Source organism: Excalfactoria chinensis, chromosome 1 (genome assembly GCF_039878825.1).
Source record: "Excalfactoria chinensis isolate bCotChi1 chromosome 1, bCotChi1.hap2, whole genome shotgun sequence".
NCBI classification, from domain to species: domain Eukaryota; kingdom Metazoa; phylum Chordata; class Aves; order Galliformes; family Phasianidae; genus Excalfactoria; species Excalfactoria chinensis.
Window position 1 is genome coordinate 47,082,754 of NC_092825.1, and position 14,095 is coordinate 47,096,848.

Consider the following 14,095-nt stretch of genomic DNA (forward strand, 5'->3'; position numbering starts at 1 on the left):
AATTTTTTGAGGGACTGAGGCACTGCTGCTGCCCCTGAGTGATGCTCCTGGTGTGCTGATGGGCTCCAATGTGGAACGGAACATTTCCCAGACAATAGCCCCAAAGCAGCAAGTGCATCTCCATGAAGGACAAGAAAAGCAAGAACACCTCCCATCACGGCTTTTTGCCTTTCCTTCTCACTGACCCTTACAAGCTCTGCATCTCAGCCCATTGGTTTGTTATTAGCTACTCACAATTTATGAACAAGATGATTTCGGAGATCCTGAGTAATATCTTCATGCCACTGCTTTCGAATTCCTGTATTGGATGGCTGAGCTGTTGGCATAGCCCCCAGACTAGCAACATTGGCGCTTTCACTCATCATGGAGCTTCAAAAACAGAGTAAGAATTTGAGGATGGAAGTCCAGCCCAAGCTTAGTCATCTTACAGTCAGAGCCTCTTTTAGAATAATGTTAGTACAAAGTGCTAGTTCAGCCATTCCCTAATCAATGGACAAACTGTGCAGAAATAGCAGCACAGACACCAAAACAATGCATCCCTCCCAGGATTAAAGAGGGCCGTAAAAGAGTACAAGCTGTGCTATCCAAGGATTTTGAAAACTGGAACAAAAGCTACAAAATCCAGAGGGAGAGATAACAATCAATGGAATTTATCCCACTGTTTATGCAAAAAGTGCCATGAGACTATTAAGCATAAGGATCACTCTTACACCTCAGTGAATAAGTTGCCCCTTAGTCCCACTGCAGACCAGTAGCAGACTTGTGGTATGCCATCCCCATCAGTAAATGCACTGGTGGGTGCTTCAGATCTGCCCAGTTACTAATTCAGAGATAACATCTGTAACCTCCGTGGCCTAAGAAAACCAGTTTGCAAACACTTAGTGCAAAAGTAAAATGAACACACAGATAGGATAAAAACAAAGATATACCAACTACAAGGCTTCTTTTCCGACTGTCCTTAGCAGCTATGATCAGCTCTGACCCTCCCAAGTATAAGCACACAAGATCCTTATATACAACTTTTTCATCTTCATCTCATTTGTTACAAGCAATCATCAGCATTTGTAGCTGAATCAAATCACTGGGTTGCAAAGAGTTTGTCAACTTACTTTTGGGAATTCATGGTTGAATGTAACATTGAGTCAGAGAGCAGACTGGGAGTTTGAACTCCTACTCCTCCATTCACCCCCATTGGATTTGCACCTAGAAAAAATAAGTAGTATGAAATGAACTGTGCAGCTACTGTGCATGATAAGCAATTGTTCAGAAACAACAGAGGTCTAGACTTTAAAGTACTTGTATTTCATGAAAGGAGTTTAATTACTCTTTAATGTTTACCCTCTTCCTTTTACCACATTGAAGACTGAGGCACAGTGCTGGTGTCCTCCAAGTGAAACATCAGCAATATTATTCTTCTGCTCATCTTCCTGAACTTCTCAGCAAACAAGCAATTTCCATTTTCTGTCAATAGTACGTACCAGAATATTTTCCTGCAGAAGGTTCTGCATTACAAATTCTATTATTTCCTTAGAAGCTTCTGTGATTCAGAGGTTTAGAGGACACATACTCAAAGGATTCAAAACCAAAGATTCAGCTACAACCTGTATCTGACAAGTTTTACTGTCACCTGTTCCATACTAAAGGATTCTACAACAAATCCAGTGCAGGTATTAAAAAAATAAAAGGAAAACTGACAACCCTTTATAGGAAAAGGCTCTTGTAATTTATGTACCAACATCTTCTCTGAATCACAGCAGACCTCCATCACCATAAAAAGTGCCCATACGCTACAGTTACAATCCAAGAGAAATGCAGCATATTTCTGACTGGAACTTCTGAATACAACACATGGTAAAGCTGAGTAGTATGAAAACCATTACTAGTCTTTATACATATTCAGGACAGCTGAATCCTATTGAACCTGTACTTCAGGAGCATTTCTTACACATACCTTCAAGATCACAACCAACAGTTTAACAGCCTTTTCGATATAGCTGCCTCTAGTTCCTTCCCCCACAATGTTCACCTTTCTTTTGTAAATCCTTCCCCGATCCACTTTGCCACCTGAGAGCAAGGTGGTGTAGAAGACAACTGCAAATCTCTGCTTTACCTCTATCTTTCAAATGCCAGAAATGGCGTGTTTGATCTACTTAGGTCAGCATCTCTTTAGATCACAACCCTCACCAAATGCTGACCTTTGTCCAAAACTTGCCCTGCTATCACACAGTCCACGAGCTGATGCCCACAGAGGTTTTGGATGCCCCCTTCCCTGGAGTCATTCAAGGCCAGGCTGGATGGGGCTTTCAGCAACCTGGTCTAGTGGGAGGGACCCCTGCCCACAGCATGGGGGTTGAAACTGGATGATCTTAAAGGTCACTTCCAACCCAAACCATTCTATGATTCTGTGATTCCTATCTCAGCTGTTTTAATTCCCCACTCCTAATAATGAAACAAGTGAAAAGTTAACACTCTCAGAGCTTATCCTTCCTATGTTAATCTTCGCTTCTTCACTCTCCAAGAACTCTTCTACCCATCTCTTTGGCTTTTCTTTCTACTAGTGCTAAAAGGATTGCCCAGTAAAAACAAATATACATCTAGTAATAGTCTGTAAATGGAGATAAAAAAAAAACAACACCAAAACCCATAGAAAGACTTCACTTGGAAAAAAGAAACCTACAACCAACTGCTACTTTTCTTGGTAACCTCTCAGTTCTCCCCCATTAGCACTCCTGTGCATACATGACACTCACCGTATACATGAGCTTGTCATGAGGCATACGGGTCAGACCACAACTCCACACAGATTGTGATAAATGTCTGCCAGTCCATCTATCCACTTTCCAATTAAAACAACTCAAGCTAAGAACTGAGAGTCAGAAAAGTTCCTATGATGTCATCTCAAGCTACCAATCTTAGATTTGATGGTTAAAGGTTACTCTGACACCAGGGATAGCCAGGGCACAATTAAACACACTTCAAATTTAAATTCCTATGCAGTCTTGTGTGATTTTACAATAAGCCACACAGACAGTTTACAGTTACATGAGTCTATATGACAGAATTCAGAGAGACAGGAATGTACTGCTTTACATCTTTTAAAACCAGCACTGCAGATCTGAGAAACAAATATGAAATGCTACTGTCCAAGTGACAAGGAAGCATATTTGAATGCAGGCTATCTAATGCCTGCATTTCCAATTAAAACTCAAAAAGTTCCTGACACTGGCATTACAGTACCATTATAAAGCTACAGAACAATACTAAATAACATGCCTTAGAAAAATTAGTTCCTTCTCCCCACAAGTATTTTTTACAGAAAACATGCTTTTCCCAGAAAGTTTGTTTTCCAAGAGAAGACATTTGTGCCCTCTGAAGTCTCCTGTTCCACTGAGCAGATTGGTATTCCACATCTAAAATACTGCAAATTCATGCCTTTCACATGTTAACTATCTGTAACTAGGTAGCAGGTAAGAAAATTTCCACCAGGTATAGTACAGGAAAATTGCTTGTAGTTTGTATTAACTTACTCATAGGATTCATTGGGCGCAGACCCTGGGGTGACTGTCCTTGTTGCTGATTCTTCACTTGAGCCTGAGACTGTGTCTGCATCTGGTTCCCTTGATAGGTTAGCCCAAGGGCTGCATAGGCTCTCTCAATGGAGCTGGGGTCTATCTGACTGGTAGTGCTTATGCTGGGCGTAGTCTGCTGCCCCACGCCCACAGAGCCGGTGTTTGCAAGTCCTACTGCAGCTCCACCCAGTAGCGCTGGAAGAGATGCACCAAAGTTAGTAAGGACAGTGGGAAGTAGTCAAAGAGGTCCACAAAAAGAGGGAGGAGACTATTGGTTGTTCAGAACCAAAATGACTCCTTCTAGCACTATGCAACTAAAATGCCAGGTCTGGAAAAGCTGTTGTGAAAAGGCAGAACAAATTTTGACCCAAGCAGTCATTTCAATAACACTGTTTTCCTTCTGCGCTGCTGAGAAGAAATCCCTAAGTATTTAGGACACTGTTTGCTCAAAACTGAGAACACAGGCACACATCACAGAGTTTAAAGGCAGAAGGGTTCAGCTTTTCAACAGCCATGCTTTGTTATTTTCTTAGAACAAGAAATATCCCAGTTCATTTCATGCAAAGAGCCCAAAATAACATTAAGAACCATGAGGATACAGTTAACACACGGACAGAAATCTTGCAAATTTGGCAGGAAGACCAAAGGAGAAGAGGGAAAAGAAAAACAGAGGAAGACAGAACAACAAAGCTCAATGCTGAAATGGCACAAACCCCTCTTTGTGCATGTCTATCTCCAGAAGATCATCAGCTCCAACAGGTGGTAGAGAAAAGGACATCAACTGGTTGAGAGCACTATAGTTCTTGTTCACCCTTACCACTCTCCTGATAGAAGTTAGAAAGCTTCCAGAAAAACAAGCTACCAGCAGCAGAAAAATATTCTGCCGCTCCAAAGCAAGATGACAATTGTACTAGGGATTCCCAGATCAAAGAGGTCCATCACCAGGGTACAAGCAACTCCCAACATGCATTTTATGGTTTATCTAACACACAGCACTTCCTAGCACTTACATTGTTGGTTTCTTTTGTCCCCAGCATTTTTGAGTGGCAAACAAACAGGACAGTCATGTCTCGTACAGTTCTTCCAGTGCGAGATGATTTGTCGAGAAGACGCGCAATGTGCCACTGAGAAAGAGAAGGGAATGAGAAGTCTTTACAAATTAATGCCAGCATTTCCGCACAACCAATACAAACTAGGTAGGGAGTAACTATTTCTCTCAGGGCATGCACAGTAAAGGATTACTTGAAATAGTTCAGTATTATATAGCCCTGAATACATAGCTAGATCAGCTCAACTGAATTTCCTTAGTAGCTCTACCTTATATTCCAAGCCTAGTTTTGAGAGCACCACCATATACATAAGGGATTAGGCACATGGAATAAAGCAATTAAGATTCTAGCAACTGGCACAACCCAAGTACACAAAGACTACTAAAAAGAGTGTACATTTCCCTTGGTTTCTAGGATAGATCAGGAGCTCACTGGGGCCAGAAGCACCTTAATTCTGGGCTAGTTATTGCTTCAGATTTGTCCCTTCTGCTTAGGAAAAATAGAGTCCTGCTTGCAGATTCCTCCTTTGTGCCTGCTGTTATCAGAAGACAGCATCCAAAACATCTTGCAGTGAGTTAAGCGAGTACTAAGTTAAGCAAAACACTTTCATTTGTTTCTGTCTGTAATCTTGCCTTAACTTGACCAAACCTTTAAAGACTGAGGAGGAGGTTGTAACTTGAATCCCTAAGGGAAGAGACAGGTTAAAAAAAAAAAAATTCAGTTTCCCAAGCCACCCACTTGTTCTCTATCTTTTACCATAAGCCCTTTTGGTCTTGCAGAGGTTGACCACATCTATATAACCACTCCTCCTCCACTTACCCTGGCAAGATTTGCCAGCCTGACAATGTGTCATGTGGTTCAGGACGTTCTTCATGGTTCGGCAATGAGGGAGGTTGCACTGCCGCACCTCACCATTGGCCTGTTCTCGCCGTTGACACTTGTGAGCATGTAAGAGGAGAACTAGTTGTTGCTGAATGAGTTTGCGTTTCTCTGGATCTGCTGTTGGAGCTCCAGACCCCATTCCTTGTGAAGCTGCTGGCCCCATCCCAGCTTGCTGAACTTGGGGAGCTTGCTGCTGACCCTGGAGGAAGGAGAACGGAAATGTCCAAAAATAAATCTATTTAAGAATTGCCTATTTAGCATGGAAATACCAAAAATAAACACACAAGGAACTACATTGTGTGATCAAGGGAATATCCCACCTACCTGTAGTTCTGGATACCATATTAAACCACTTCCCAACAACAGTGCTGGCAATACTTCACTTGCCAACCACACTGTCTTCCTGATATCATGCCCTCCCTATTTCCAGCTCTTGCCTTATCTAAGGCCAGCAGAACTTCACTTCGCATATGCTCACAGGCTACTGCCTGCTGCTAGCCCAACTATGATGTACTAAAAGCAGCTGGGCCTCAAATCTTTCAGAAGCTACAAAGTTGCATCCATAATTCTTGGGTTAGTGGAGGAAGGCACTTTTTGGAAGGAAAAATTATTCTGCCTGCCTCTACTGAGCACTTCAACTGACCATTTCTAGAAAAGAAGAATGAAAGGGAACTTAAGGGAACCTTTAACCATTAGGAAGCTTGTACATATACATTCAGAAAAAGCACATACAAGTCTCTGCAAATGATGAAGCACAAATGCAGCGTAACACATGTCAGAGAACTAATGTAAAGTATGGCAATACCTACTGCTTCTTCCATACTGACATTCATTTCTTCAGACTTCTCCCTTTCTCCCAGGTGAAGCATGACAAAGCATGACAAGCACTCAACAAAGAAAAGAGCTCGGGAACTCTGTGTTGCTTGTTTCACTTCAAAAGCTTTTGGTTTGTAGTGGACTCTTCACTTACAGAATGTTTTAAGGAACATTCGTGAAGATCTCCAGTTATTTTAGAGCTCAACTACCTGCATTCCTAAACTGCAATTCTTCCTTTCATTTTACAAGGAGACTTCACCAGCTACTCAGTCCCTTTAGGGCTTTTCTAAGCTCCAGTACAACTGTAGCTGCCTTTTTGCAGTCTGTCATTCTAAATGACAAGAGAGACAGCAGCAACTTTTCATTCCTAGGTCCAGCTGGGTAGCAACTCAACTTCAAAAGAGTTTCATGCTCTGAATTGAACAAAAGCTTGGCAGTAAGTTTTGGACGTTTCTTTATTGGTTAATATAACCAACTAGCAGTACTAGAATTCTCGTATTTTGTGTTCATCTTCAATAAATAAAACTCAAGGAATCAACTTTTCTTTAATTCAGAGAAAGGAATTTACCTGGAAGTGTTCTTCAGCAAATTACTTAGGTCAAGAGACTGAGTCCTGAGGTGGTAAGCAATCTAAGATCCGAAGCAGTGACAAACACAAGCTATATTCAGAAGCACTATTTTGTTTCACAAATATATGCATTAAAAAAACCAAAACAACAATGGGGCACTTTGCATGTCTTCCCCCTAAATAATATAGGCTCTTAGTATGATGAAGCAAACACATTCAGCCCTTGCTCTCCTAGAGCACTTGGCACTACTGGTAAACTCAAGCCAGGGAATCTAATGCTTATAATTTATAACCTTGGGCCATCCACTTTTTCCACCATTCACTTCCCTTTTCTTCAAGCTTTGCTGCAGCCACAGTGTTGAGAGGAATGAGGGAAGAACAGCACTACTGCAACAACACTAAGACCATTGTGTATGTCCATGTAAGAGCACAACAGGAATGAACACCCAACAAGGGCGTATAGGCACTATCATAAGTAATACATTTGAGAAGAACTACTTCTCCCAAAAGCATCACAAGTACAAGCAGAAGAACAGTCCTCAAGACAAAACTACACTGAGAAGGAACCCGGTGAACCGACCACAAGAGAAGGGATGGGAGAGCAGAGGTGCCCAAACAAGTAGCAAAAGGTAACTTTAGATAAGGAGCTCCTTTTCATTTTCTCTGCTAGCAGGGTTTCAAGGGTGAAAATTAGAGAAATTTAAGAGAGCACAGCTCAGCTCTCTCCTCCATATCAGCCATTTTAGGAGCTTAAGCAAATAAGTAATGTGTAGATTCAGAACACACATTCATAGCTGCAAAACTTCTAACAAGGCAGCATCTGAGCACTGCACATTGTTCTACTTTGGTTTGCCACAGCATTTGCTGGAGATCTCTTCCACTTTACTTACCATGTTAGGCATTCCTGTCCCAGGAACTGGCTTCTTGTCCATTTGAAACTGCGGTAAGCTATTTTGCAGTCCAGTCTTATTCTGCATCTGAGGTCCGAGACCAGTGGCTCCAATCTGCTGCCCAGTATTCTGACTATATGGCTGACCATAAGGACTGGGATTGCTCATCATTCCCATCTAGGAATTAAAACGGCAAGACATTCAAGTAAAAATGTAGTTATAATTCAAAAGGTAAATTAATATTTCAGAGAAGCAAAGGTTGTCAAAGCCATCAAACAGTTGCAATGCAGTCCTGATCCATGTGCTTCCCTTGCTCCCTCATGTGCGTGTATTTACACCTAACACACAGCATTAGCTTCTCAATCTGACCTGCTCCTATAAACAAAGCAAAGCCTATCTATCAGCCCTGAAGTCAGCTTGGATGGAACTGCCCCGATTCTTCAAAAGAAAAAAAAACATGTAGTTCAACAAAATTCTCATATCAATTTCTCAATCACAAATCTATACATTAGAGTAGAGGAGGAATTTTCTGCTTCCACTAAAAGCAGACAAAATACCACCTCCATTCATATCATTAAGTTTTGCCCCAAATACTTCCCAACCAACCGTCAGCACCCCCACAGCTCCGCTCCATAAGGCTATAACAATTCTCATCTGCATTTTCAGTACACAACAGCTTTCAATTTAAGTACACGCCACAGACACAGGTAACACCACAAGCACACAGGCACTGTAACTTGCTTGCAACGAACACTACTTGAGGTCAAACGAGATGGCAGGAAGGAATACTGCAAATAAAGCTATCGAACCATACCATGGAAGCAGACTGATACACAGTGTTTGTTCCTTTCTGCACTATGCATCAACTATTTGCATACTCAACAGTTTTAGCATAACAGAATATATGGTTTGTTGCCTTGGAGTGCTCCAGAATCAAAGGGCAGGATTTATCCTGCTCCATGAAGTAGTTTGCCCTCTGATTTTTTCCATTCTATTCCCTTCTAGTTTTCATACAAAATTTGGCTTTTACAGACCAAACAACTAGCAAGAGAAGACTAGGAAAACTGGAGTTTTTTGTTAAGGCTACCAAGCTCGCACCATTACTCTGGCAGGATCCTTAGGCAGCCTTAGCTCACAGTAAGAAAGGCACACAAGTACTTGAGAGAGCTATGACATTTCAATTCACATTAGCGTGTGACTCAGCGTTCAGGCTACTGGATGCTTTTTTAGATCCATGAAAATGCCCAGACTTAATCAAGAAGTGCATACAAGCTCCAATGGCACGCATCTGTCCAAGCGCTCCTGCATTTGCTCTCAGATCCTCTTCCCCTAGTAGAAGCACCTTGTTCCCGCTCCTGACAAAGACTCTCCAACCCATACAGGAAAGTAACTCATGTGCCCAACAATTTACCTGTTATCCGTGATTACCCAAAGCTTTCTTTTTCCAGGTTTTAATTTCTGCTAACCTATTACAGCAGCCTTCAACTAACATTTGTAAAATAAATCTGAATCAAACCAACACCTACAGGAACAGTGACACAAACCTTACTGAAAAACCTGACACTTTGAGGAAAGTCACTGGTCAGGTACCTGATGACAACCCCTTCCCTCCACTCCAAGCAGTATCTATAATCACACTGCGGTAATTCATTAGAGAGAAATGAAAAGAACCTCTACACGTGACAGATAAGTTACACAATGATAACGAAAAACTATAAGTGCTTCCTTTGCCTCCTTTAGCACTGCCACTGCCATGTCTCAACTGTGATGAATACATACATGGTGACAGGCAGCTGCTGCCCAAAGTGACACAGGTGAGACCCAAGCCTTTAGTGCTACAGGGAGCCAAGCACACTGGTATCTCTGAGGACGTTTCCCTATTGTCACCTCTGCCTAAAACTAAGCTACAGATCCAAAGCTCAGTATAGGACTGTGGGAAACACACACTATGTGCTAGAGCATATATTATGTTATCCATCACTAATACCACCCCACAGACCTTGTACACCTTATGCTGTGACCAGCCATCAAGAAAACTAACCAAACAATTCAGATTTGAAGGCTGATAGCACATTTTCAAACTGAAATCATCAGGAGAAAGCAAGATGCTCAGCTTAAGAAAATTGAGAGACTACTTCCATTGATATCAAAGGATTAATGTACTGATCCAGTTGACAAAGCAGAAAGATTCTCAAGCATGAGGCATTGGCACTGCTTCGGGTGCAACATCAGCCCGTCCAACAATGGGGCTGAATGGCAGAAATGTAGGGCATGGCCAGGTCAGAGGGCAGGCATTGCAAAGTGATCCCAAAACCCACACACGAGCATCACCTGATTAAGGTGTTAAAGCCAAACTGCCTCAGTCTCCTGGAGGAAATAAGCAATCATCCCCTGGTCTGGGTGAGACTGACAGCTGCCAGATCCACAGCTCAGCTTCGCAGTGGTGTACCCAGTCCTGCTGTCACTGACCTACTAATGTGAGATGGACAACGCACACAGAGCTCCAGGCTGAGTCAAGGGAAGGGGCTCATGGCAGCTTCCTCACAGTGACAGCGTAGGGTCTCATCAGTGACCCTGGCACTGGAAGCAGGAGTATGCCAGTGTCACTTGATGTGACACACTGGGAAACAAGGGGAAGCGTGTGTGGGGGAGATAGAGAAGGGGAGAATATCAAGCAGAAAGAACCAGGTGACCTAATAACTAATCATAGAAGGAAGTAAAAAAAATAAATCCAGCAGGCTCAAAGTTCATCAGTTGGAAAAAAAACAAACATGGAAAGACCAATATACAGATCACCATCAAATTAGTGAGTTACCGAAGGTGAGGGGTAGGGTACACCATCAAGCACTGAAGTGCCAACCAAGGCAAGGCAGCTCTGGTAGCACTGCATGAGATAGGCACAAGGCTTCCTTTACAACACCATGTAAAAACATATGTGGCTGCACTGTGGCCCAAAGTCAGGGAGTTCAGACTCTGCACTCCTGGCCTACCTCCTTCCACTGCTCTTCCCATTGCACTTCTTCATCCACTCCTCCTGCCATCAACCTCTACTTCTCTCCTCACAGCCTCAGGGTCCTTCCATCACATACACGAGGCCTTTACACACAGCAGAGCAGAGGCACATCACGATAAAGGAGAAGAGGGATAAAAAGCTATGAAGCAAAAGATGATAATGCATGGCTGCTAGGTGGCAAAGCTGATCTCAAATGTTTATTCCTTCTACACACAGCAGAAAACAACTGTGCTTGATTTTCCTGCCTCCAGTTGAGTTTTTACAGCGTTGATTGAAATAACCCAACATCTGCACTATCAGCTACGCATCTCTATTGGGGTAACTGTAGTACATGCACTAGTTTAAGAGCACACTGATGTAATCTTTCCATATTTGCAAGTAGAAGTTAATTAACTTTTCTAAACCGGGAAGTTATTTTTTATTAAATTCCAGTTGGCTCTTTAAAGAGAAGATCTTGTAACTGATTTATTGTACATTGCTTTCTGGTGCCATTCAACTCTCTGTTAGAGCTTTATTGGACCCACATACAGTCTAACAAAATTATGCCAGAGATATCTGCTACAATCTTTCCAAGGACTGCTAATGATGATTATTCTCTGCAGATGACCTCATTATGTTTTAAGGTATCTCTGGCAAGACAAGCATTATTTCACTGCCATTTGTGTAAGAAACTCCTCCATCCACTCAAACTTAGACCCCCCAAAGACAAAGCCTTCCTGCTCCCTTTCTTCCTCAAATACATTCCCCCCATATACTGGCACAAAGTGAGCAATTATCCACCTTTTGCACCAAAGAAGAAAAAGTAAAGGACCATGACATGCAGCTATGCTTTCGATTAATTAGTACTTGACCACAGGGCACATTAGGGCAGGGAATCTAAATGCTATGGGTACACTTGCATGTTGAGTCAAATGCAAATAAAGCAACCAAGAATACTGATCTGCTTCTGCCCAAAGCGTGACACGAATACACTAACATTAACGCACATGTGTTGGTTTTTATTGTCTTTACCTAAGTTTGCTATCAGAGGGTGACATTAGTTTCAGCCCCTGCAACTTTCAACATGTTTCGGTTTTATTTAAAGGAAAGTCTAAATAATTGTCAATTGATTCTTAATACAAACGCTAAGCACTGGTAACACAGAACAGTGCCTCCAGTTATAAGAGGAGGGAGCACCATATATACTGAGACAGTAAGCCACATTACAAAGAATTAACACCAGTTCTAAACGTTTAGAGTAATTCCACACACAAGTAAAATGATCCAACAGGGAAGGCAGCTACTCCCCTACTCATCTGGATTGCCTTGGGGTCCCTGCTCTTGATGAAAGAGCATTGTAAGGATCAGCGGGAGACCCAATGTAAATGGCCTCAAAGTCAGGTGGACCTGTGCGCTTTGTGAAGGGCATGGACCTCTAACAAAAGGCTGGACTTTAAGACCTCATCAATAACTGGGAACTGAAGGAGTCAGGAGGAAGAGCCACACTAAGGTTCTAACTATATATATTTCCAAACGAAGAATGGTTCAAAACAGGAAAGGTGAACTTGTTCTTAACTTACTACAAAGCTTAAGTTTGCTGTTTACTCTTGAATCAGAACTGGAAGGCTACCCAGTGAAATAAAATGCCTGAAAAAAAAAAAAAATTAAAAAAATGCCTGAACGGTGAAAGAATCAAAGCATTACAAACAGTTTCCAAAACTCTATTTTAAGAGTAACAGGAATGTCTGTCCTCTGCGCACAATCAAGCACCCATCAAACAAAAAGCTATTTAAGAAAGCAAAACTTGTCCTAATTCCTTTCCTCTCCTAAGGCTGAACCTTCCCAGGTGTTTGGAAGCCACCCCAATAGGACTGTGAGGCCCATGCCCTGACCACAGCACTCTCTCCTTGAGCTCATCCCCTCCCCTTACATCAGGTGTATTTAAAGTGCAACACAGAATCATCATAGAATGGCCTGGGTTGAAAAGGACCACAATGCTCACCTAGTTCCAACCACCCCTGCTACACGCAGGGTCATCAACCATCAGACCAGGCTGCTCAGAGCCACATCCAGCCTGGCCTTGAATGCCTCCAGGGATGGAGCAGCTACAACCTCCTTGGGCAACCTGCTCCAGTGCGTCACCCCGCTTCTGTGCATCAGAAAACTCATTCAAATTACTTTTTTTATTTTTATTTTTATTTTTATTTTTATTTTTTTTAAATGACCAGGTGAGTTTCAAGCCTGGATTTACATTTCTCAGCACCACTGCAACAGATATAGGAGATGTTAGAAATACAGAGGTGCTTCTATTCCAGAGACGGCTTACAGCATACATAAAGCGACAGCACAGGACCACACTACAAGGAGCTGACCAGGACGATTCAAGTTTGTGTGTGTATCTGCTGATCTCAAACCAATTGGTTTTGGGCATTTGGGATTTCAAGTGCAAAAACCAAACCAAAACAAAACCAATCATGCAAAGAGCAACAAAAGTTACACAACTAGGAAAGTGAGGAACATGCCTCCCATGAGAAGTGAGCATCCCACTGCTGCCAGTCGTTAAGGAGAAGAAGAAAACACTTTAGCAGCTCCATGACACAACTGAACAAAGCAGAAGCGTGCCCACCCTCAAATCCATGAGCAGTTGGAGCTCATCTTTACCATTGGAAGAGCACAACCTCCTTCCTCCCAGTAAGTTAGCATCCCACCAAACATACGGTACTCGTCTATAAAAACCGTGTTGGATGACACACCTCTGTTTTAATGAAGGACAACTCCCAGAAGCAACCTCCCACCACATGAAGGGCCAACTCTGGAAGGCTAACACAACATTGCTGAATGCAGCCCAAACGTCTTGTCTATTTTTTTTTCCCCTCCTACTAAAGAACAGCTCTGAAATAATGCCCATTTTCACAGCAATGAAGGAAACGTATGAAAGTTACTCCACAAACTCCCACACGAGCAGCAACACAGTGCTAAATTTATCAGTTAAAAAAAAGAAAAAGACCTTTGAAAACAACTGCTTAGGGTCCTATGTTTTCATCTACTTTGTGAAGATTTGTAGGTGGGGGGAAAAACAAAAGCAGATGGGTGGGGAGCTGATGCGGTCCGACATGCCTGTTGTCAGACTGCGCTAACTCCGCTGCACGAAGTGAAACACAGGCTCCCTGCCAGCAGCCAAACCAATTGAAGGCATTCTGGAATTTCAGCCTCCATTTCAGACCGTGCTTTCTCATCCGGCAGTCGGAGCTGCTTTACGCGGGCTGTGCCCGCTGAGCTCACCCTACGAGTCTCCAAGGGTTTTCTCAACAATTAAAGGACCTTACCTT

General features: G+C 42.5%; 1 protein-coding gene across 1 annotated transcript in view; it reads right to left on the bottom strand.

Moving 5' to 3' along the window:
- EP300 (E1A binding protein p300) overlaps nucleotides 1-14,095 on the bottom strand; it is a 56,312-nt gene that overhangs the window by 27,389 nt on the left and 14,828 nt on the right. The window contains exons 3-8 of the mRNA XM_072333092.1: nucleotides 7,775-7,951; nucleotides 5,438-5,699; nucleotides 4,580-4,693; nucleotides 3,528-3,764; nucleotides 1,110-1,203; nucleotides 235-369 (exon numbers count right to left, since the gene is read on the bottom strand). Coding sequence (XP_072189193.1) covers nucleotides 235-369; nucleotides 1,110-1,203; nucleotides 3,528-3,764; nucleotides 4,580-4,693; nucleotides 5,438-5,699; nucleotides 7,775-7,951 — 1,019 coding nt within the window. The remainder of the gene's footprint in view (nucleotides 1-234; nucleotides 370-1,109; nucleotides 1,204-3,527; nucleotides 3,765-4,579; nucleotides 4,694-5,437; nucleotides 5,700-7,774; nucleotides 7,952-14,095) is intronic.